General features: G+C 40.7%; 1 protein-coding gene across 2 annotated transcripts in view; it reads right to left on the reverse strand.

Annotated features, from left to right (window-relative positions):
* Positions 1–21,535, reverse strand: part of LOC117501875 (F-actin-uncapping protein LRRC16A) — an 83,975-nt gene that overhangs the window by 58,140 nt on the left and 4,300 nt on the right. For both annotated transcript variants that reach the window (XM_034160840.1, XM_034160841.1), the window contains exons 2-3: positions 17,597–17,694; positions 5,105–5,155 (exon numbers count right to left, since the gene is read on the reverse strand). In XM_034160840.1, coding sequence (XP_034016731.1) covers positions 5,105–5,155; positions 17,597–17,694 — 149 coding nt within the window. The remainder of the gene's footprint in view (positions 1–5,104; positions 5,156–17,596; positions 17,695–21,535) is intronic.

Consider the following 21,535-nt stretch of genomic DNA (forward strand, 5'->3'; position numbering starts at 1 on the left):
TAGTTAAAATTTTGTTAGCAAAGAAAGTCATGAAGTCATTACTAGTTAAAGTTAATGGAATACTCAGCTCAATAGAGCTCTGACTCTTTGTCAGCCTGGCTACAGTGCTGAAAAGAAACCTGGGGTTGTTCTTATTTTCTTCAATTAGTGATGAGTAGAAAGATGTCCTAGCTTTACGGAGGGCTTTTTTATAGAGCAACAGACTCTTTTTCCAGGCTAAGTGAAGATCTTCTAAATTAGTGAGACGCCATTTCCTCTCCAACTTACGGGTTATCTGCTTTAAGCTATGAGTTTGTGAGTTATACCATGGAGTCAGGCACTTCTGATTTAAAGCTCTCTTTTTTAGAGGAGCTACAGGATCCAAAGTTGTCTTCAATGAGGATGTAAAACTATTGACAAGATACTCTATCTCACTTACAGAGTTTAGGTAGCTACTCTGCACTGTGTTGGTATATGGCATTAGAGAACATAAAGAAGGAATCATATCCTTAAACCTAGTTACAGCGCTTTCTGAAAGACTTCTAGTGTAATGAAACTTATTCCCCACTGCTGGGTAGTCCATCAGAGTAAATGTAAATGATCAGACAGAAGGGAGTTTTCAGGGAATACTGTTAAGTCTTCTATTTCCATACCATAAGTCAGAACAAGATCTAAGATATGATTAAAGTGGTGGGTGGACTCATTTACTTTTTGAGCAAAGCCAATAGAGTCTAATAATAGATTAAATGCAGTGTTGAGGCTGTCATTCTCAGCATCTGTGTGGATGTTAAAATCGCCCACTATAATTATCTTATCTGAGCTAAGCACTAAGTCAGACAAAAGGTCTGAAAATTCACAGAGAAACTCACAGTAACGACCAGGTGGACGATAGATAATAACAAATAAAACTGGTTTTTGGGACTTCCAATTTGGATGGACAAGACTAAGAGTCAAGCTTTCAAATGAATTAAAGCTCTGTCTGGGTTTTTGATTAATTAATAAGCTGGAATGGAAGATTGCTGCTAATCCTCCGCCTCGGCCCGTGCTACGAGCATTCTGACAGTGTGACTCGGGGGTGTTGACTCATTTAAACTAACATATTCATCCTGCTGTAACCAGGTTTCTGTAAGGCAGAATAAATCAATATGTTGATCAATTATTATATCATTTACCAACAGGGACTTAGAAGAGAGAGACCTAATGTTTAATAGACCACATTTAACTGTTTTAGTCTGTGGTGTAGTTGAAGGTGCTATATTATTTTTTCTTTTTGAATTTTTATGCTTAAATAGATTTTTGCTGGTTATTGGTAGTCTGGGAGCAGGCACCGTCTCTACGGGGATGGGGTAATGAGGGGATGGCAGGGGGAGAGAAGCTGCAGAGAGGTGTGTAAGACTACAACGATTACATTAGTAACACATGATGCTGTCATGGTTTAAAATCCTGCAGGGCAGCAAGGTCCCCCTGCTCAAGCCAGCACATGTCCAGGCCCGTTTGAAGTTCATCAGTGACCATCTGGATGATCCAGAGGAGGCATGGGAGAAGGTCATGTGGTCAGATGAGACCAGAATAGAGCTTTTTGGAATCAACTCCACTTACCATGTTTAGAGGATGAGAACAACTCCAAGGAAACCATCCCAACCGTGAAGCATGGCGGTGGAAACATCATACTCTGGGGGCGCTCTTCTGGAAAGGGGACAGGACGACTGCACCATATTGAAGGGAGGATGGATGGGGTCATGTATTGTGAGATTTTGGCTAACAACCTCCTTCTCTCAGTAAGAGCATTGAAGATGGGTCATGGCTGGGTCTTCCAGCATGACAATGACCCCAAATACACAGCCAGGGCAACTAAGGAGGGGCTCCGTAAGAAGCATTTCAAGGTCCTGGAGTGACCTGGCCAGTCTCCAGACCTGAACTCAATAGAAAATCTTTGGAGGAAGGTGAAACTCCAAACCTGAAAGATCTAGAGAAGATCTGTATTGAGGAGTGGACCAAAATCCCTGCTGCAGTGTGTGTAAACCTGGTGAAAAACTACAGGAAATGTTTGACCTCTGTAATTGCAAACAAAGGCTACTGTACCAAATATTAACATTGATTTTCACAGGTGTTCAACTACTTATTTGCAGCAGTAACATACAAATAAATGATTTAAAAAAAATCATACATTGTGATTTCTGGATTTTTTTTTTTAGATCATGCCTCTCACAGTGGACATGCACCTAAGATGAAAATTTCAGATCCATCTGTGATTTCTAAGTGGGAGAACTTGCAAAATCGCAGGGTGTTCAAATACTTATTTTCCTCACTGTACATAACCCCTGTAAAGCTACACCATTTTAACCCCAATATACCTGATAACTGTGTTAAATGTCATTGTAAATTTCATTGTATGTGGGAGTGCTAGAAACGTCCAATGTTTTGGAAGGAGGTTTTGCAGCTGATCTCAAGGTTAACAGGGTGTGTGATTCCTGTAGAGGCTAAATTGTGTATTTTCCATGTTTTCCTGAAAAGGTTCCTGTAAATGGGAAGAAAAGGAAATTGATTGATTTTTGTTTACTACAGGCTAAACATGTTATTGCCTTAAACTGGAAAAATAGTCAAGGACCTACCACAAATTAATGGATTAAAGAGCTGCCTCGTAACCTGGCATTAGAAAAACTGACATACAGTAGTGTTCAGATTAATAGTAGTGCTATGTGACTAAAAAGATGAATCCAGGTTTTGAGTATATTTCTTATTGTTACATGGGAAACAAGGCACCAGTAGATTCAGTAGATTCTCACAAATCCAACAAGACCAAGCATTCATGATATGCACACTCTTAAGGCTATGAAATTGGGCTATTAGTAAAAAAAAAAAAATAGAAAAGGGGGTGTTCACAATAATAGTAGTGTGGCATTCAGTCAGTGTTTGTCAATTTTGTGGAACAAACGGTGTGAATCAGGTGTCCCCTATTTAAGGATGAAGTCAGCACCTGTTGAACATGCTTTTCTCTTTGAAAGCCTGAGGAAAATGGGATGTTCAAGACATTGTTCAGAAGAACAGCGTAGTTAGATTAAAAGGTTGAGTGGAGAGGGGAGAACTTATACGCAGGTGCAAAAAATTATAGGCTGTTCATCTACAATGATCTCCAATGCTTTAAAATGGACAAAAAAACCAGAGACGCGTGGAAGAAAACGGAAAACAACCATCAAAATGGATAGAAGAATAACCAGAATGGCAAGGCTCACCCATTGATCAGCTACAGGGTGATCAAAGACAGCCTGGAGTTACCTGTAAGTGCTGTGACAGTTAGAAGACGCCTGTGTGAAGCAAATTTATTTTCAAGAATCCCCCGCAAAGTCCCTCTGTTAAATAAAAGACCTGCAGAAGAGGTTACAATTTGCCAAAGAACACATCAACTGGCCTAAAGAGAAATGGAGGAATATTTTGTGGACTGATGAGAGTAAAATTGTTCTTTTTGGGTCCAAGGGCCGCAGACAGTTTGTGAGACGACCCCCAAACTCTGAATTCAAGCCACAGTTCACAGTGAAGACAGTAAAGCATGGTGGTGCAAGCATCATGATATGGGCATGTTTCTCCTACTATGGTGTTGGGCCTATATATCGCATACCAGGTATCATGGATCAGTTTGGATATGTCAAAATACTTGAAGAGGTTATGTTGCCTTATGCTGAAGAGGACATGCCCTTGAAATGGGTGTTTCAACAAGACAATGACCCCAAGCACACTAGTAAACGAGCAAAATCTTGGCTCTAAACCAACAAAATTAATGCCACGCAGATGTGAAAAAATCATGAAAAGCTGTGGTTATACAACTAAATACTAGTTTAGCGATTCACAGGATTGCTAAAAAAGCAGTTTGAACATAATAGTTTTGAGTTTGTAGCATCAACAGTAGATGCCACTATTATTGTGAACACCCCCTTTTCTACTTTTTTACTAATAGCCCAATTTCATAGCCTTAAGAGTGTGCATATCATGAATGCTTGGTCTTGTTGGATTTTTGAGAATCTACTGGTACCTTGTTTCCCATGTAACAGTAAGAAATATACTCAAAACCTGGATTAATCTTTTTAGTCACATAGCACTACTATTATTCTGAACACTACTGTATTTTGTAAAAGGGAAGATTGAGGACTTTTATGAGCTATGGGCACCCTTTTTACAGTTTGTGAATGACTTGCCTGTATAGATTATTCGAAAATGATGTATTGTTTCTTTCTTTCTTTCTTTTTTACTGATTTTTATTGTTATGAAGGGTTGGGAAGGGGTTTGTGGGGTGTTTTGTTGTTTCCCTTAAATGTATAAAATCAATAAATGTTGAAAAAAAACTGCATTACTGATTATATGGCTGAAGTGACAGAGCTTATTGATCAGACTGATTGATTTATAGGCAGGTCCATAAGTATTTGGACAGTAGTGGAAACTTTCAGCTTAATGTTTACTTTAACAAGCTGCCTCATGATGTCACAAAGACTCAAAGGAGATAAGATGATGGAAACTGTTAACCTCAGATGACTGTGTCAGTGGAAAACACAGTAAACAGTGTTTCATGATGTCACACACACACAAAAAAAAAACATTCACCATAACACACTGATTTTATGACTGTGTTAATCATTTGATCACAGTTTTATCATTTCATTTATCACTGTGGAAAGACTTTTTAATGTTTCAACCATGTTTTTCTTTCTCTCACTTGCCCTCCAGGTTGAACTTTTCTTCATCTTGAGTGTTTTTCTTTCCCACAGGCTGTGTTTCCACAGCTGCATTGTGGGGAAAAAAGATCAGATGTCTCCATATGGTAGGACCTGTTCTGATCTGCTCAGAGCAAGAAAAACTAAAAGATTAAGACTGAGAGCAGGCGGGAAGATGAGGAAATACAAACACAAAGACAGCACTCAAAGACCTTCATAACATACAGCAAAATAAGATTTGAAAATGAGATGAGGGAAGAAATAAAAGAGAAGAACTGCAAAAACCATTTTGTTGGTGGATGATGGAGAAATGAAAGAAGAAGAATGCAGGAGAAAACAGGAAACAGAGAGGGAAGAAGGAAAATAAGTGTCTGACATCATTAAAACAACATTTTCTTTTAAATCTCACACGGTTAACTAACCTTGGAAGGAAGCCGCACCGTCAGCAGGTACGCTCGATGTGGCGCCAAGGCCTGAAAACAGAGACAAGGACCAATCAGCAAGCTTCCTGCTAAACAAAACCCAACTAGAGTGCCTCGATGAGGGGTCTCGATCTGCTGCTGACAACAGGATCGAGCTCCTCCTCATGCACACACAGTACACACTTTTGTTTACTTTTGTTATATGAAAATTCAGTAAGGTATATCTTATATATTCCAATTCTAAGGTGGAACTATGCTAGTATACTAATGTGTATCTAAATATCTAAAAAGGAAGAGTAAAATAGAAGAGTAGAAATGAGTAGAGCAGAGCCACTTAGGTGCCTGGTCTTGAGAACCAGGGATGGTAGGTTGAAAAGCTTTTTTATCCCATGGGAACTCTCCCTACCCACCCAAGCGGCTCAAGAAAGAAGTATATACGAGTATAATAATAAATAATAAGACATAAGATAGATAAGACATCATATATATAACTGTATTTAAATATTAAGGGTAATAAACAACATATACAGTAAATAGGGTACTATATAATATACAGGAGTAGGTATTAGAACCTAAATATTAATACAGGAGAAGATTTGGTCATGCTCATGGTATTTTATTATAGAAACAGAAGCTATGATGTAATGTGTATTGTTATCTATCTAAAGTAACTCTGTTAGCATAAAATTGGAAAAGCATAATCTATATGCTATCAAATGGAAACCTAACAACTAAGGTATTATATGTTGATGTCTTTAAAAAGAACACAAACTGATGAATCATTAATAATCTACACCGTGTAAAATGAAAATGTAAATAACGTAAATAAGCTAGTTCTAGTTAGAAGACCTAAATTAGCCGTTAATAAGCCAACCATACCTAGCAAGCTAACAAGATAAACAAAAACGGTAATTAGTGTATAAAGTATAATAGCACAGTTAAACCTACAATAACGGTATTAACAAATATGTATTCGTTAATACCGTTATTGTAGGGTTAAACTACGCTACTGTACTTTATACGCTAGTTACTGGCTTTGTTTAACCTTGTTGGCTAGCAAGGTACAGTTGGCTAATTAATGGCTAAATTAACTCTAGCTCATCTAGCTATAGTTAGCTTACTTTTGTGATTTACACTTATTTTACATGGTGTAGATTTTTTTATGGTTCTTCAGTTTATTGGTACTTTAATGGATATCAACAGATAGTATCTAAGTTTGGGGTTTCCATTAGTAAGCATATAGAGTATGGATTTTGTTTTCCTATAGTAAGATAGCAGGGTGAACTTTACATAGATAATAAAATTACCATATTTATAGCTTAGCCTACTAAGTATAATTTAATTTTACTACTAGTCTACAGACTAGGTAAACATATACTACAATCTTCTCCTGTATGAATATTTAGGTTTTAGAAGCTAACTCCTATAATATTATGTAGTAACTAGATTTCTTGTACATGTTGTTTATTACCCTTATTGTGTAAATGTCACTGATATACATGCTGTCCATATTCTTGAGCCACTTAGGTGGGTAGGGAGAGTTCCCTTGGGATAAAAAAAGCTTTTAAACTGACCATCCCTGGTTCTCAAGACCAGGCATCTAAGTGGCTCTACTCTACTCTTTTTTTTTTTTAAATATTTAGATATACTTTAGTATACACTATTAGAGTTCTACCTTAGAATTGGAATGTATTATAGAAGATATACCTTACTGAATTTTCATGCAGCTGACTTGTAATGACGCTGCAGAAAGCGGCATCACAAACGGACTGGAGGTTAAGATAAGCAGCCAACTGTATAACTGGTCGTTTTAAAAGGTTTACAATTACTGAGGTACATGCACATGGTTAACTCCGTAGGATTCCTCTCTGTGTACTTAGACGTGAAGGGGAACAGAAATGCTTTTTGAGAATTTGTTTGTGCATTCCTTGGTAAAAATTAACTGTTATTCATACACTTGCAGAATGTTTGAGCTCAGTGTAGATAATATTATTTGAATCAAATTTGCCGCTCAATTGACATGCAAATTGCCATTGGCTGAAGTCAGTGGAGGGCACTTCCAGTTGATGTCAATGGTTGGGGTTGTCCTCTGCTGGTGAAGAGTGCAGTTTAATAGTCTCATAAAGAAACAGGTGGAATATGCTGGAAAGCTGTGCATGTTGGCAAAGCCACAAACGGAGGAACAAGGGAGACAATATTTCCTTCCATAACTAAGTGGTTTTGGTTATTCTTGTCACTTTGTCCGTGACATTTGGTTGATAAACAGGTGTATGTTTCCTGCCCATGCCTGTGTTGTCCGAGGACACAGAACACACTTACACAACCACCACTGACTTCATGAAAGAAACTCGGTCAATAAAGGATAATTGCGTAAAAATATAATATATATAAATGTTTCATAATGGTTTTAGGAGACGTGCTGTGCTGAAAACAGCAGCAGCAGCAGCTCGGTTCAGCCTGGCAGTGCAGCTTAACAGCGCAGATCCATCTTAACTTTCAACACTAATATTTTTGGAATGTGTGTGTGTGTGTGTCAGAGTAAGTTTAATACTTTCCTGACATGATTTAATGTTAATTAATTTTACTGGCTCAATATCCAGGTCAAAGCGGCATTTTGACATATTTTGTGAGTGTTTTTCTGAGTGTGTTCAGTCGCAAATCCCCACTGAAAATGCATTAACATCCGGGAACTTCGTCAATATTTTGCGCTGTTAGGAGGCGTCATGTTGCTGTCCATGAAGGGACTACATGTTATGTTACAGCCTTATTCCAAAATGGAGTAAATGAAATTTTTCCCCCTCACAATTGTACTCACAACACCCCATAATGACATGAAAAAAGTTTGAGATTTTTGCAAATTTATTAAAAATAACAAAACTAAGAAATCACATGTATACATACTGTAAGTATTCAGTCTTTGACATGAAGCTCAAAATTGAGCTCAGGCATCTCCTGTTTCCACTGATCATCTTTGAGATGTTTCTACAGCTTAATTAGAGTCCACCTGGGGTAAATTCAGTTGATTGCACATGATTTGGAAAGACAACACCTGTCTACATATAAGGTCCCACAGTTGATAGTGCATGTTAGAGCACAAACCAAGCATGAAGTCAAAGGAACTGCCTGTAGACCTCTGAGACAGGATTGTTTTGAAGAACAGATGTGGGAAGGGTACAGAAACATTTCTAGTGCAATTGAAGTTCCCAATGAGCACAGTGGGCTCCATCATCCATAAATGGAAGAGGCTCAGATCCACCAGGACTCTTCCTAGAGCTGACCACCCATCTAAAGTAAGCGATTGGGTGAGAAAGACCTTAGTCAGGGAGGTGACCAAGAATCCGATGATCACTCTGTCAGAGCTCCAGCATTCCTTTGTGGAGAGAGGAGAACCTTCCAGAAGGACAACCATCTCTGCATCAATCCAATCAGGCCTGTATGCTAGAGTGGCCAGATGGAAGCCACTGCTTAGTAAAAAGCACATGGCAGCCCACCTGGAGTTTGCCAAAGACACCTGAATGACTCTCAGACCATCAGAAAAAAAATTCTCTGGTCTGATGAGACACAAAATTGAACTCTATGGTGTGAATGGCAGGCATCATGTCTGGAAGAAACCAGGCACCAATCCTACAGTGAAGCATGGTGGTGGCAGCATCATGCTGTGGGGATGTTTTTCAGAAGCAGGAACTGGGAGATGAGTTATGATTGAGGGGAAGATGAATGCAGCAATGTACAGAGACATCCTGGATGAAAACCTGTTCCAGAGCGCTCTTGACCTCAGACCGGGGAGACTGTTCATCCTTCAGCAGGACAATGACCCTAAACACACAGCCAAGATATCAAAGGAGTGGCTTCAGGACAACGCTGTGAATGTCCTTGAGTGGCCTAGCAAGAGCCCAGACCTGAATCCGACTGAACATCACAGGAGAGATCTGAAAATGGCTGTGCACCGACGCTCCCCATACAACCTGATGGGAGCTTTAGGTGCTGCAAAGAGGAATGGACAAATTGCCCAAAGATAAGTGCGCCAAGCTTGTAGCATCATATTCACGAAGATTTGAGGCTGTAATTGTTGCCAAAGGTACATCAACAAAGTACTGAGCAAAGGGTGTGAATACTTATGTACGTGTGACTTCTTAGTTTTTTATTTTTAACAAATTTACAAAAAATTCTAAAAAAAAAACCCCAACCTTTTTTCATGTTGTCATTATGGGGTGTTGTGAGTAGAATCTTGCAGGAAGAAATAAATGTACTCCATTTTAGAATAAGGCTGCAACATAATAAAATGTGGAAAAGGTGAAGTGCTGTGAATACTTTCTGGATGCACTGTGTCACCTCTATAAAAAATAAAAAATAATAATAATAATTAAAAGCAAACAAATTTGGGGAGGTGATGGTCTAGTGGTTAAGCGTTGGGCAAGAGACCAGAGGATCCACGGTTCAAACCCCAGCCTGACCAGAAAATATCTAAGGGTCCTTGGGCAAGATCCATAATCCCCAATTTTCTCCCGGTGTGTAGTGAGCGCCTTGCATGGGAGCACCTTGACATCAGTGTGTGAATTGGTGAATGTGAGACATAATTGTAAAGCGCTTTGAACATCTGATGCAGTTGGAAAAGCGTGACATAAAATGAAGTCCAAATACACACACACACACGCCAGAATGAGCAGTGCTTTCTGAATTATAGACTAAAATGCTCCAATTTTTCAAATTTAAAAGTGAAGAATGAACTAGTAGACGTACATCTGAAACATGAAGAAACACAAGTAGAAGAAACAGTTTCTTCTACATTTCATAAATAATTACAACAATCCTATTATCATCTGAGCAAGCTGAGACACGAGTATGGCTCACACACTGTGGAGGCAAAATAAGCCCAAATATTATAAGAATTAACTAAGAATATCTGACTGTTCCCTAAATCATGACTGGTTTATTGACTGTCTGTCAACAGATGAGCTGAAATATTTACCTGCATTTGCTAAGCAGGTTACAGTTTCAGTCATAGCTGTTTTTTGATTGCGAGCAGGATTACTCAAGTGCAGAGTCTGCACTAACCCATGATGCCCTGGCCAAACGCTGACAACATACAATTGACAAGTGACATTTTCGGCAGAAGGCTTTTATAAAGTACAGTGATTTTGACCCCAAAAATCAATAGGTTTGTTAGGGTCACCATGCCTAGCACACAAACCAAGTTTGGCAACAAACAGGCAATTAGGAAGGAAGTTATTGCACTCACAAGGTTTTTACAAAGTACGCCTGTGACTCTGATTCCAAAACCAACAGGCTTCATGGGGCCAATATACATAACACACATACCAAGTTAGGTGACAGTCGGACAGTTAAGAAAGAAGTTATTACGCTCACAAAATATTTACAAAGTATGCTCCAGTGACGTTGACTTTTGACCTCAAAATCAACAGGGTTCTTGGGGTCATGATGTGTCACGCATTTACTATATTTGGTGACAATTGGGCCAGTATAATTAAGTAATCTCACTCCAAATTTAAATGCTGTATTTTGAGTGTTTGATTGACTAGAATATCTCAGCTGGTGGAGCAGGTTGTCCACTGATCAAAGATCTGACCAAACACCTTTAAAGCCTGCATGTTAAAGTGCCCTGGAGCACTGAACCCTAAACTGCTTCCAGGGTGCAGGATGGCACCTTGAACAGAAGCTCCTGGAAGGTAATTTTAAGTCACCTTCGAAAAAATGTTTTTGCCAAATAATGTGATGTTTATGTGGAGTGAGAAAAGTCATCTGAACTCTGATCTTAAGAGCAAGATACCCACTTTTTGAGCTGCAGCAAAAGCACCTACACATAATTTAGAGCACCCTACTTTGTTCAAGGTTAAAGGTCAACAACAAATCTGAGAAAACTATCATATACTCAAAACCTAAAACCAATAACCAAAACCTCAAGCTCGATTGATCGAGTTTTGCGGTCTTGACTCACACACCACTCATCTATGGTGCAGCCTCCCAAAACATTTGCTGGGTTACAGTTAATCTGAGGCCGCTCCCCTCCCCTCCCCCGAGTGTGGTTTTGTTTTCAGCACAGCTGAACTTTTGTTTTCAAGCTGGAGGTCACCAGGAGGTCATCCAAGCAGAAGTTCCCATTTTTCCCAAATGACTCTGCTCAATCACCCTCTGGAGCCTCTGGAGAAGCTTTCTGAGTTTTCACCACGTGTTGGACTTCTGTCCTGGCAGAGCAAGAATCCGCCAGTGCCAAGACACATCACCAAAATATTCAGAGACCGCCATCAAGCAGGTCAAGAGAGAGAGAGAGTGAGAGAGAAGAAAAGAGTTGTGAGTGAGGGAGGAGGTAAAGCGAGCATGAGGTAGAGACAGCTGTGGTGTGAACATTAACCACCAACAGATGACAGAGAAACAACCAATGAGACGCCTCGTCCTCTGTGACTGATGGGCGTCTCAGCCAATAGGATATGACCTGATGCTGCCAGAAGAATCTGGTTCTCGACCATCTGCTTTCAGTTTAGAAAGTCTGGAAACAGCTCGAGTCAGGTGTTTGAGATGTAAGCAGGTGATCGAGTTCATGTGGATGGACAAAGAAACAAAACACGCTGGCAGCTTTTATGAATAAAAACTGACAGATCTGAGGAACAAAGTCCAACAAGAGCAATCAGATGTTTCTGACATCCGCCAATCCTGATCCGCATCACCTCCAAAATGCAGTGGAGTCTTCCATGCCTATTATCTCTCTGGTGCAAATTTGGTGAGAATACGTGAAGTATAGGGATGCACCGATCCACAATTTTTCACTTCCGATCCAATCCCGATACTTTTCCAATCTGATACCAGAGCTCTGTTTTCTTTAATATTATTATAATCATTATTAAAGGAGACCTGAAGGTTGAGCTACAATTTGCCAGAAGGTAAAGCTAAAACTCACACACGTACGCTTTTAATATACAGACATTCGGCACGTGAATGAGGTACATTCAAACATTTACAAGCTCTAACAATTCATTTTTATTTTACTGGGTTTCATCATAAAGTTATCCTCACTATTACACATTTTAATAGAGTTCAGGTTACATGATCGGTTGATTTCACTGTCCATTCGCGACTAGGAGGGCGGAGCACTTTTTTTTTTTTTTTTAAATGGGGTCAACCCCTCCTCCTCACAAAGATAGGAGTTTCTGTCCCTTCCTTGCTCAGAGTTGCTCTCAGACACCTGCTGGCTCACTCTTAGGCTAAGATTCCTTGCCAGGGTAAGTTAGGAGCTCTCTGAGAGGGCTTTGAGTTGCTTTGCGGATACGGACCCTGGTCCCAAAGACATCCAGTCATCACTTTGGGTCACTGGTTGTGTCACAAACTATACCGTTTTGGAACCTTTATGATTAAACAACTAATGTGGTGTACTTTTCAATATGATTGGAGTATTCTTAAATTTTGACCACTTGTAATTCTTCACTGACTCTCACCTGGCTACAGCCACCACCCAGGATGGCCACCATACTTTTTCTGCAGGCTGTGAAGCACTGAGGCAAGATGTTAGTGTTGTTCAGTACCCTTGAGCGGTACAGAAAACCTACTTGCCTATGAACTGAAACAAATGTATCTGCACTATCTGCCCTGGGTTGACCCCAACCCTTAAAAAACACATCACTCATTGAAAGGTTACTATCGGCCTTGACTACAAAGGTCATACAGTATCAAGGTCAACGCCATCTGAAGAAGATGATATGGAAAAAACCTTTTTTATAGGAACAAGGTGGTGTGATGGATGATGTTGAGGCTGAAGAGCCCCCCCCAAACAAAAAAAAAAAAACAACCCACACAGCAAGTTTTTTCTGGAAAGGGCACAGTAATGTTCTGTCATATTTTTGGTTGAAAGACGCTTGCTTTCCTTCTCAGTAGCGGATCTTCCTCTGAAAGACAAAGATTCATTGGTTCATTTTTCCCTGAGAAGCTGCACAGGAAACAAATCTGCACTTAATTTATTTTAAGTCAAACGAAAACAAAATCCTCCCGACACATTATCGCCTTTTACATCATTTGGTAAAAATGCGGCGCGCTGGTTTCTAACGTGAAGCTCCTCGCTGTAGAGGCGTCGGATCGCCCTGTGGCACTGAGCGAGTCCTGACAGGCACAACAGTCACATTCTGCACCGCTGTGGTATGTGGTCACAGGAAAGGGGGGGGGGGGCTGAAAAAAAAAAAAAAAAGTATTTATTCCTGAGCCGAGAGTGGCAAGACCGTCCAGTCCGAGTCTTGACATTCATTACCCTGCTTGTAAGTTTTCACACTCGCAGAGCCGAAGAGCCTCACATACCCGCAATTACATGAAACCAAACACCTCGCCGCAGAAACAGCCACCTCCCTCCGGTTTTGTCTCAATCTCTCTCTCATTTCAGCCTGTTGCAATACAGATGCTGACATCTAAAGCTTTTGTCCGCAATCCTATAGGCAACCAACCTGTCAGATTTACCGGCCTCCTCCTAAAACGGCAAACAGACCGCAATTTCTAAAGCGCTATTCCATCTGATGCAGATGATCAAACTGCTTCACAATGATGCCTGACAGACACACACACACACACACACACTGGGAGCAATATAGAGATGAACTACTTTGCTCACATTAGGTACAGAGACAAAGTGATGACCTGTCCTTCATTTTCAATCATAGTGGGCATTTTGCAGTGATATGAGACAACGGTCACTATGCTATGAGCTAGGCGGGAGCAAAACACAACAGAAGTATATTTTATGCAAACAGGAAAGGATGAGACACGGCGAGTGCCAATCCAAGTAAAATAAAGATGGCTGAAAACATTCTGAAACATCTTATTTTTGCATCTTATAATAAATCCTAGTATGCATTTGTGTTTTTATCTGTCACATGAAGGTGTCCTGACCACCTCTCAGCGGTCGCTGAGCCGATCTGCTCAAACGTGGCATGTGGGTTCGACTGGGAGTGGAGCAGTGCATAGTTCGTTATCATCCCAATAGGGACGGGACCCTGAAAGTTATTGGGGTAAGAAAAATACTCATTTTTTCCTGTGGGACCCAGCTCAGCCAAATTTGGTACATAGGTTCAGCTGTTTGTTGCCAGGTACATGTCTGAATTACATCAGGAGCGGGCCAGAAAGCTGAAAGTTATTGGAGTCAGAAAATTTGCATATAATGGATTCAGGTGGACCAGCAAATGTTGTCCGCCAAACGGCGACTGCTTGTCTCATTTGTAGTCAATGTAACCAATGTAATGATTTTCCCGTCTCAGAAAGCCTCTCTTTCTGCTCCCATCTGTTCCTTTTTTTTTTCTTGGTTGGCTCCACAGGCTTTTGATTCATTTTGGAACTCCACTGAAGCAAATGTAGGATAAGTGAGCCTGCCCAGATGTCCCTCAGCCACATCCTGCAGGAATTCAGGATGTTCCCAGCCTGGATGGAAAATATCATCTCTCCACGTTCTGGTTCTCCTCCCAGTCGGGTGTGACCATAAAAGGAGCATCAGATGCCCAAAAACGTCCTTAAACCCCCCCCCCCCCCCCCACACACACACACACAGTGATGTGGAACTACCATTCCAAAGCGACAAGCAAAGATTATCACTGTGGTTCTTTCATGATGCTGATGCTCATCTGGGACAGTCCAACAATGCACACTGTAAAATGAACACAAGTCTGATTCCAGCCAGTCTGGGACATGAACTTTTTTGGTTGCTTGTATTCACTTCTGTTCCTGCTAAATATCCTTTTTTCAGAGAATACAGTGGGGAAAATAAGTATTTGATCCACTGTCAATTTTGTAGGTTTTTTCAACTACAAAGAATGGTCTGTAATTTTTATCGTAGGTACACTTCAATTGTGAGAGACAGAATCAAAAAAAAAAAAAAAAAAAAAAAAAAAATCCAGAAAATCACATTGTATGCTTTTTAAATAATTATTTTGCATTTTATTGCATGAAATAAGTATTTGACCCGAAAGAAAAACAGACCTTAACAACTGGTACAGAAACCTTTGTTTGCAGTTCCACAGGTCAGACGTTTCCTGTAGTTCTTGACCAGGTTTTCACACAATGCAGCAGGGATTTTGGTCCACTCCTCCATACAGTTCTCCAAATCTTTCAGGTTTGGAGTTTCAGCTCCCTCCAAAGATTTTCTATTGAGTTCAGGCCTGGAGACTGACCCCATCCATCCTCCCTTCAATACGGTGCAGTCATCCTGTCCCCTTTGCAGAAGAGCACCCCCAGAGTATGATGTTTCCACCCCCATGCTTCATGGTTGGGATGGTTTTCTTGGGGTTGTTGTCATCCTCTAAACATGGTAAGTGGAGTTGATTCCAAAAAGCTCTATTCTGGTCTCATCTGACCACATGACCTTCTCCCATGCCTCCTCTGGATCATCCAGATGGTCACTGGTGAACTTCAAACGGGCCTGGACATGTGCTGGCTTGAGCAGGGGGACCTTCCATGACAGCATCATGTGTTACTAATGTAATCTTTGTGACTGTGGTCCCAGCTCTCTTCAGGTCATTGACCAGGTCCTCCTGTGTAGTTCTGAGCTTTCTCAGAATCATCCTTACCCCACATAGTGAGATCTTGCATGGAATCCCAGACCGAGGGAGATTGACAGTCATCTTGTGTTTCTTCCACTTTCTAATAAATAATCATAACAGTTGTTGTCTTCTACCAAGCTGCTTGCCTCTTGTCCTGTAGTCCATCCCAGCCTTGTGCAGGTCTACAGTTTTGTCCCTGGTGTCCTGAGACAGCTCTTTGCTCCTGGCTACGGTGGACAGGTTGGAGTGTGATTGATTGAGTGTGTGAACAGGTGTCTTTTATACAGGTAATAAGTTCAAACAGGTGCAATTAATACAGGTAAAGAGTGCCGAATAAGAGAGCTTCTTAAAGAAAAATTAACAGGTCTGTGAGAGACAGAATTCCTGCTGGTTGGTAGGGGTTCAAATACGTTTTTCATGCAATAAAATGCAAATGAATTATTTAAAAATCATACAATGAGATTTTCTGGATTTTTAATTTTTTTTTAAGATTCTGTCTCTCACAGTTGAAGAGTACCTACGATAAAAATTATAGACCTCAACATCCTATGTAGGTGGGAAAACCTGCAAAACTGACAGGGGGTCAAATACTTATTTCCCCCACTGTATTACATTAGCATGACAAATCCTGGACTTCCTAGTTTTGTGAAGCAGTTTGAGTCAGCACATTCCATAAACCATCTACAATTCCCAATAAACAATACAGAGGAAGGATGTACACACCAAAGCAGAACAATTCAACATTGTAGCCAGTATCCTTTAATCACAAGATGGGAATCACTGAAAGTGAATCACTGTGCAAAATCATTAATTATGTAACCAGACTTAAATATTGATGATTTTTTACTGGTCCCATAGAGAGAAGAAGAAAAAGAATTGAAAAGAATTGTTGTATAATGGCAGGAAAACCAATCAAATCAAACTACCACCAATGGTACAACACTGTTTGTTACTAACCTTAGTATAAAGATCATAAATGTATTTACAGTATGCAGCAACCACCACAACCCCCCCCATATGCTAGTGAGTATAATGTTGCTTGTTGTAACATGCCCTCTGAAATTGTGCTCTGTGGCCTCCAGCTTGTACCATCACCGTAAATGTGCTATACATTATTTGACCATTAGATGTCAGTAGTCTCTAATGTACTATTAAATAATTCAACCAATAAAGGTTTTGGTGAAGCAACTGGTTGGAAGTATCACAGATGTGCCCAGGCTACATCTCTCCATCAGTACTCCATGTTCTTTCTAACTTATTTTTCATCAACAGAAATATTTATGCCAAATTTTATTTTTCAAGACAGACGTCCAGGTCACACTCCATCAGCGATTTCATAAAAACGTGAATTGCTATGTTTTTGTCCCTTGGCCAATGGAGGAGCATCCTCAAAAAAAAAAAAGTCCATTGTCCTGAGATATAATACAACAGCATCATCTGTAAAGACTCGTTGGCCGTCCCACCAAGTTAATGGAAGGCGAAGTACCATGAATACAATCTGCTTTAACAAATTAATTTGAGCGTAGTTTTCTTAAGGTGAGATGTACATTCAAACAGGCTGATGTAAATTATAATAATGATGTTGATTCTGTTGGAAAGTTTAAGGACTGTTACTGCACTCTGAGGAATGCCCTCAGAGTAATTTTCTACTCTAAATTAGACAAAATCTCGCTTATATTCGTAAGGATAGAACTTCTTCAAAATGCATGTCTTCACAATTTCAAAAGCTGTAAAAGCAGTATTCCTGGTATATATTTATAATTTACATTTTGCAAATTGTTTTTTTACATCTACTTTTGACACTGTGTGCTTCTTACCCTGTGTGCTTCTATACAATGCTGCTGGAACCTTAATTTCCCTGAGAGAGTCTTCCCAAGGGACTAATAAAGTTCTATCTAATCTAAAGCATGTGGGGAGAAGCAATGGGCCTGGAATTATTCCGAAAACCAAAAAGGCAGGTGCATCTTACCAGCACTCTGTTCTCCACCTTGTCACCTTTGACCTCCAGCTGGACTTTGCGGCGCAGGATCAGCTTTACCCTCCGACCCACCGCCTCCCGCACACTCTCTGAAACAGACAGGGGAAGGGTCAGGGACAAGGTCAAAGGTCTGAAACTTAGTCCTTAGCAGACTGACTTGTGGTGATTAATTTCATATTTGTGTCACTGTTGAGTTTTCGTCCATCCTGGACTCAAGTTTTTGTTTGTTTTCAGTTATTTGAGCAACAGAAGTAAAGAAAAACAGCACTGGTGGAAGTGGACATGTTCAGAGTAGAAATATAAACAGAAGCATTTGCAACCAGACAGAAACAAACAACTTTTGATTAAGTTAAGAGGATTAATAAATGGAACCGTTTTGATTGACTGAGTTGAATGTTTTGTCTCCAAAGTAAAGGTCAAACAAGGTCGACATCCATTGGGATTCTATGACATGTGACACCCTATAATGTGATGAACTGTGACAGATGGTAAATGGACTGAATTTATATAGTGCTTTTCCATCTGCATCAAACGCTCAAAGCGCTTTACAATAATGCCTCACATTCACCCCGATGTCAGGGTGCTGCCGTACAAGGCGCTCACTACACACTGGGAGCAACTAGGGGATTAAGGATACCTTGCCCAAGGGCCCTTAGTGATTTTTCCGGTCAGGCTGGGATGTGAACCGAGGATCCTCTGGTCTCAAGCCCAACGCTTAACCACTAGACCATCACCTCCTGGTACAAACTATTCCTTGTAGAAACCGTAATAGCTCAACCAATAATTTACAACACTTTTTACCAACAATGGAGCAACTTTAACTTCTGACCCCTGTGCAAATTGATACAGCAGCAGTTTTTAATCCCATAACATTCAGTCATAGTTTGTCCAAACTATGCTTTTTGGGATCTTTATGAACATAAAAATAATGTGGTATATTTTTCAAAAGATTGGAGCATTTTTAAATTCGGACTACTCTGTAATTCTTCGCTGACCTCGACCTGGCTACAGCTAACACCCTGAATGAGTGTTATTTAGATCCCATAAATGAAACTGATTAGGCCAAAATTGACTACTGGCTCATGGACTACATGCAGTTGTTGTCTTCATGGTGTCACAATACTCTTTAAAACAAACAAACACAACAACATATGGTTATCATGATACTGGATGTGTGGTTTCACTCCTCACTATAATATCACACAGCCCAAGTTTGTTCCCCCCTTAATGTTTAAGCCCTGCTTCTTCTAATTTGTGGCCAAGTGGTTAATGCACTTGGCTTCAGTGCAGAAGGTTCCCAGTTCGAATCCCACCCCTACCACATTTCTCCATGTAATGTGGAGTTGTAAAACTCAACATGCAGATCCACCTTGGATTTGCTGTGGCGACCCTGAGTACAAAACCAGGGAGCAGCCGACGGGTCTTACTTTACTGCCACCGCCTTTGCTAAATGTGTTAATTCAAGTCTGGAAGCATGCACTGGTGCTGTGTTTCACCATATCTAAGACACCACAAAACCACTTTGAGTCCTGAATGGCAGCCGTCGAGGTAGACAACCGGTCCATGGACCAGAATGGACTAAATGTGTATGGCATTGAGAGTTTGACAGCACATCCCCTTAAGATAAGATCAACTTTACCTATCCCAGAGGAAATTATTTTGTCAGAGTACCGAAACAGCAAACAGTGAATAAGGTTTTTTTTTTTTTTTTTTTTACAATAAGTGCAACAAATTTATATGAAATAGCTGGAAGACATTTGCACAAGATGTTCGATAATAATACAATAACATGCTTTTGGAGCGCGGCATGCATTTTCAGAGGCCCTCTGTTCGTTCCCAGTCTTCCAAAATGACAGATATTCGCCCGAGTTGGCCTCTGAAAATGCATACCGCCCTCCAAAAGCATGTTATTGTATTATTATCACTTTTTACTGAGATACACAACATGTAACGCATACATAAAAAGTTGGCTCACTTAACTTTTATCGGCTGGCGCGCATGCGCTGCTCTCCAAATTCGGCAGTGCGTCCTCATCAAGCTGGCTGCTTTAGCTGCTGTTCATTGTCGTACTATCCATGAGAAAATCAACCGGAATATCCATATTAGGACCAAAACACACTTCTCACCTTTTCATCTTTTCCTCTGCGGACAGTTCTTGGGCTGCATGCTATGACGTCATTTGTTTCCGCACAGCGGGCGGGTATAGCCAGGTAGCATCAACGTAAATCTACGACACCGGCTTAGCAACGCCTCGGTAAAGTGATAATAACTCTGTTCCTTTCGTATTCATGCTGCAGAAGGGGGAGGAGTTATACAGTCTGATTGCCGTAGGTAGGAAAGACGTCCTGTGGTGTTCTGTGGTGCTCCTCAGTGGTCTCAGTCTATGACTGAAGGTGCTCTGACAGGACGTCCATGTGGCATGCAGGGGGTGGGAGGTCTTGTCCTGGATGCTGAGCAGTTTCCTCAACATCCTCCTTTCTGACATCTCCACCACAGACTCCAGCTCAACACCTAGGACAGAGCCTGCTCTCCTGATGAGCTTTGAGTCTGTTTTTGTCTGCTGTCTTCAGATAAGGCAGGAAGGCAGGAATGGCATCCTTCCCAAAGTGCACCTCTGGCAAAGTTCTGAGGTCTTGGGATGGGATATGATGTGGAGATATTTTACAAAATGGGAAATGAGAAACAGAAAGAAAAAGCAGATTCAGGAGAATAAATGTTTACATCTTTAAAATGCAGGCAGTCCTCCAAACTGAAAGGTTGAGTCCCACTCGTCTGTGCAGACTATGAAAATAGTGATGAACTTGATTTGTGTTTTTCAGATACTACGAGTGAGCAGCAGGCCACAGCTGGAAACAATAAGCTCCATTCATCAGCCGGTCTGCTGAGCGACATCAGGACAGAGAGCACGGGCGTTGAGTCAGCCTCATCTCTCCGCGCCGGCCTGGACTCTGATTTCCAATGTCAGCGTGAGGAAAAGAACAGACGTACATTATGCCTTGGGGCCAGCAGAGGTTACTGTAACCAGGTGTGGAACTCGCTTTAAGCAATATCACGGACTCCGGTTTTCAGGCACATTTTAAAGTTCTGACACGGCTCCAAACAGCTGAACAAACTGAAATCCTGCCGTGTTTATGGTGGGTTTACTTTTTTCCTTCAAAAATAAATATTTTGTAGATTTCTGGGCGTTAGATTTGATCACCATAATTGTTCGAAGGGGGTCGTTTCAAACGATAATTTATTTGTTTGTTCCTCTACTCCCCCACACACTTTGACCCATTTCTACCAAACTTGACACAGACGTGTGTGTTGGTTCCAAAATTACCCAGGTGAGATCAAATTCACCAAAGGTCAATAACTGGGGTCAAGGGATCTGTCTGTCTGTTTCTCTGCTCGTCTCAGGTCTTCGGCTGATTTACATAAAACCATGTATGTGGATGTTGGTCGACCCTAGAATCACCATGAAAGAGTTCTTTTTATGCAAAGGTTAGGTACACAGGGGTCAAAGGTCAAATTTTTTTTTTTTTTTTTTTTTTAACTCCATCTCTCCAACTAGACAAGAGACACGCCCACACTTCACCCGGTTGCAGCAGATAGATGGTTATTTTAGAGATGTGGGGATGGACCTGTTGTCTGCCACCCAGGATGCAAGGCGGTTCCATGGTGTTCTGGATGTGGCACCAGTGCATGCATCTAGATTTGGCTTGATGCATATGTAGTGGATCCCAAAACTTGTTATGGCAAGGTCAAATTTCCTAAAGGCCAATCAATGGGGTCAAGGTCATGTCTGTTGTTCCACTCTTTCTGGGCACTTTAAGTGATTTCTACCAAAATTTGAGTGGATGAAGGTTAACCCCACAATTACCCTTAAAAGTATTTCTGCAAAGTTCAATGTCCTTGAGGTCAAGGAAATTGACTTTCTGCACAACTTGG

Source organism: Thalassophryne amazonica, chromosome 20 (genome assembly GCF_902500255.1).
Source record: "Thalassophryne amazonica chromosome 20, fThaAma1.1, whole genome shotgun sequence".
Taxonomy (NCBI): domain Eukaryota; kingdom Metazoa; phylum Chordata; class Actinopteri; order Batrachoidiformes; family Batrachoididae; genus Thalassophryne; species Thalassophryne amazonica.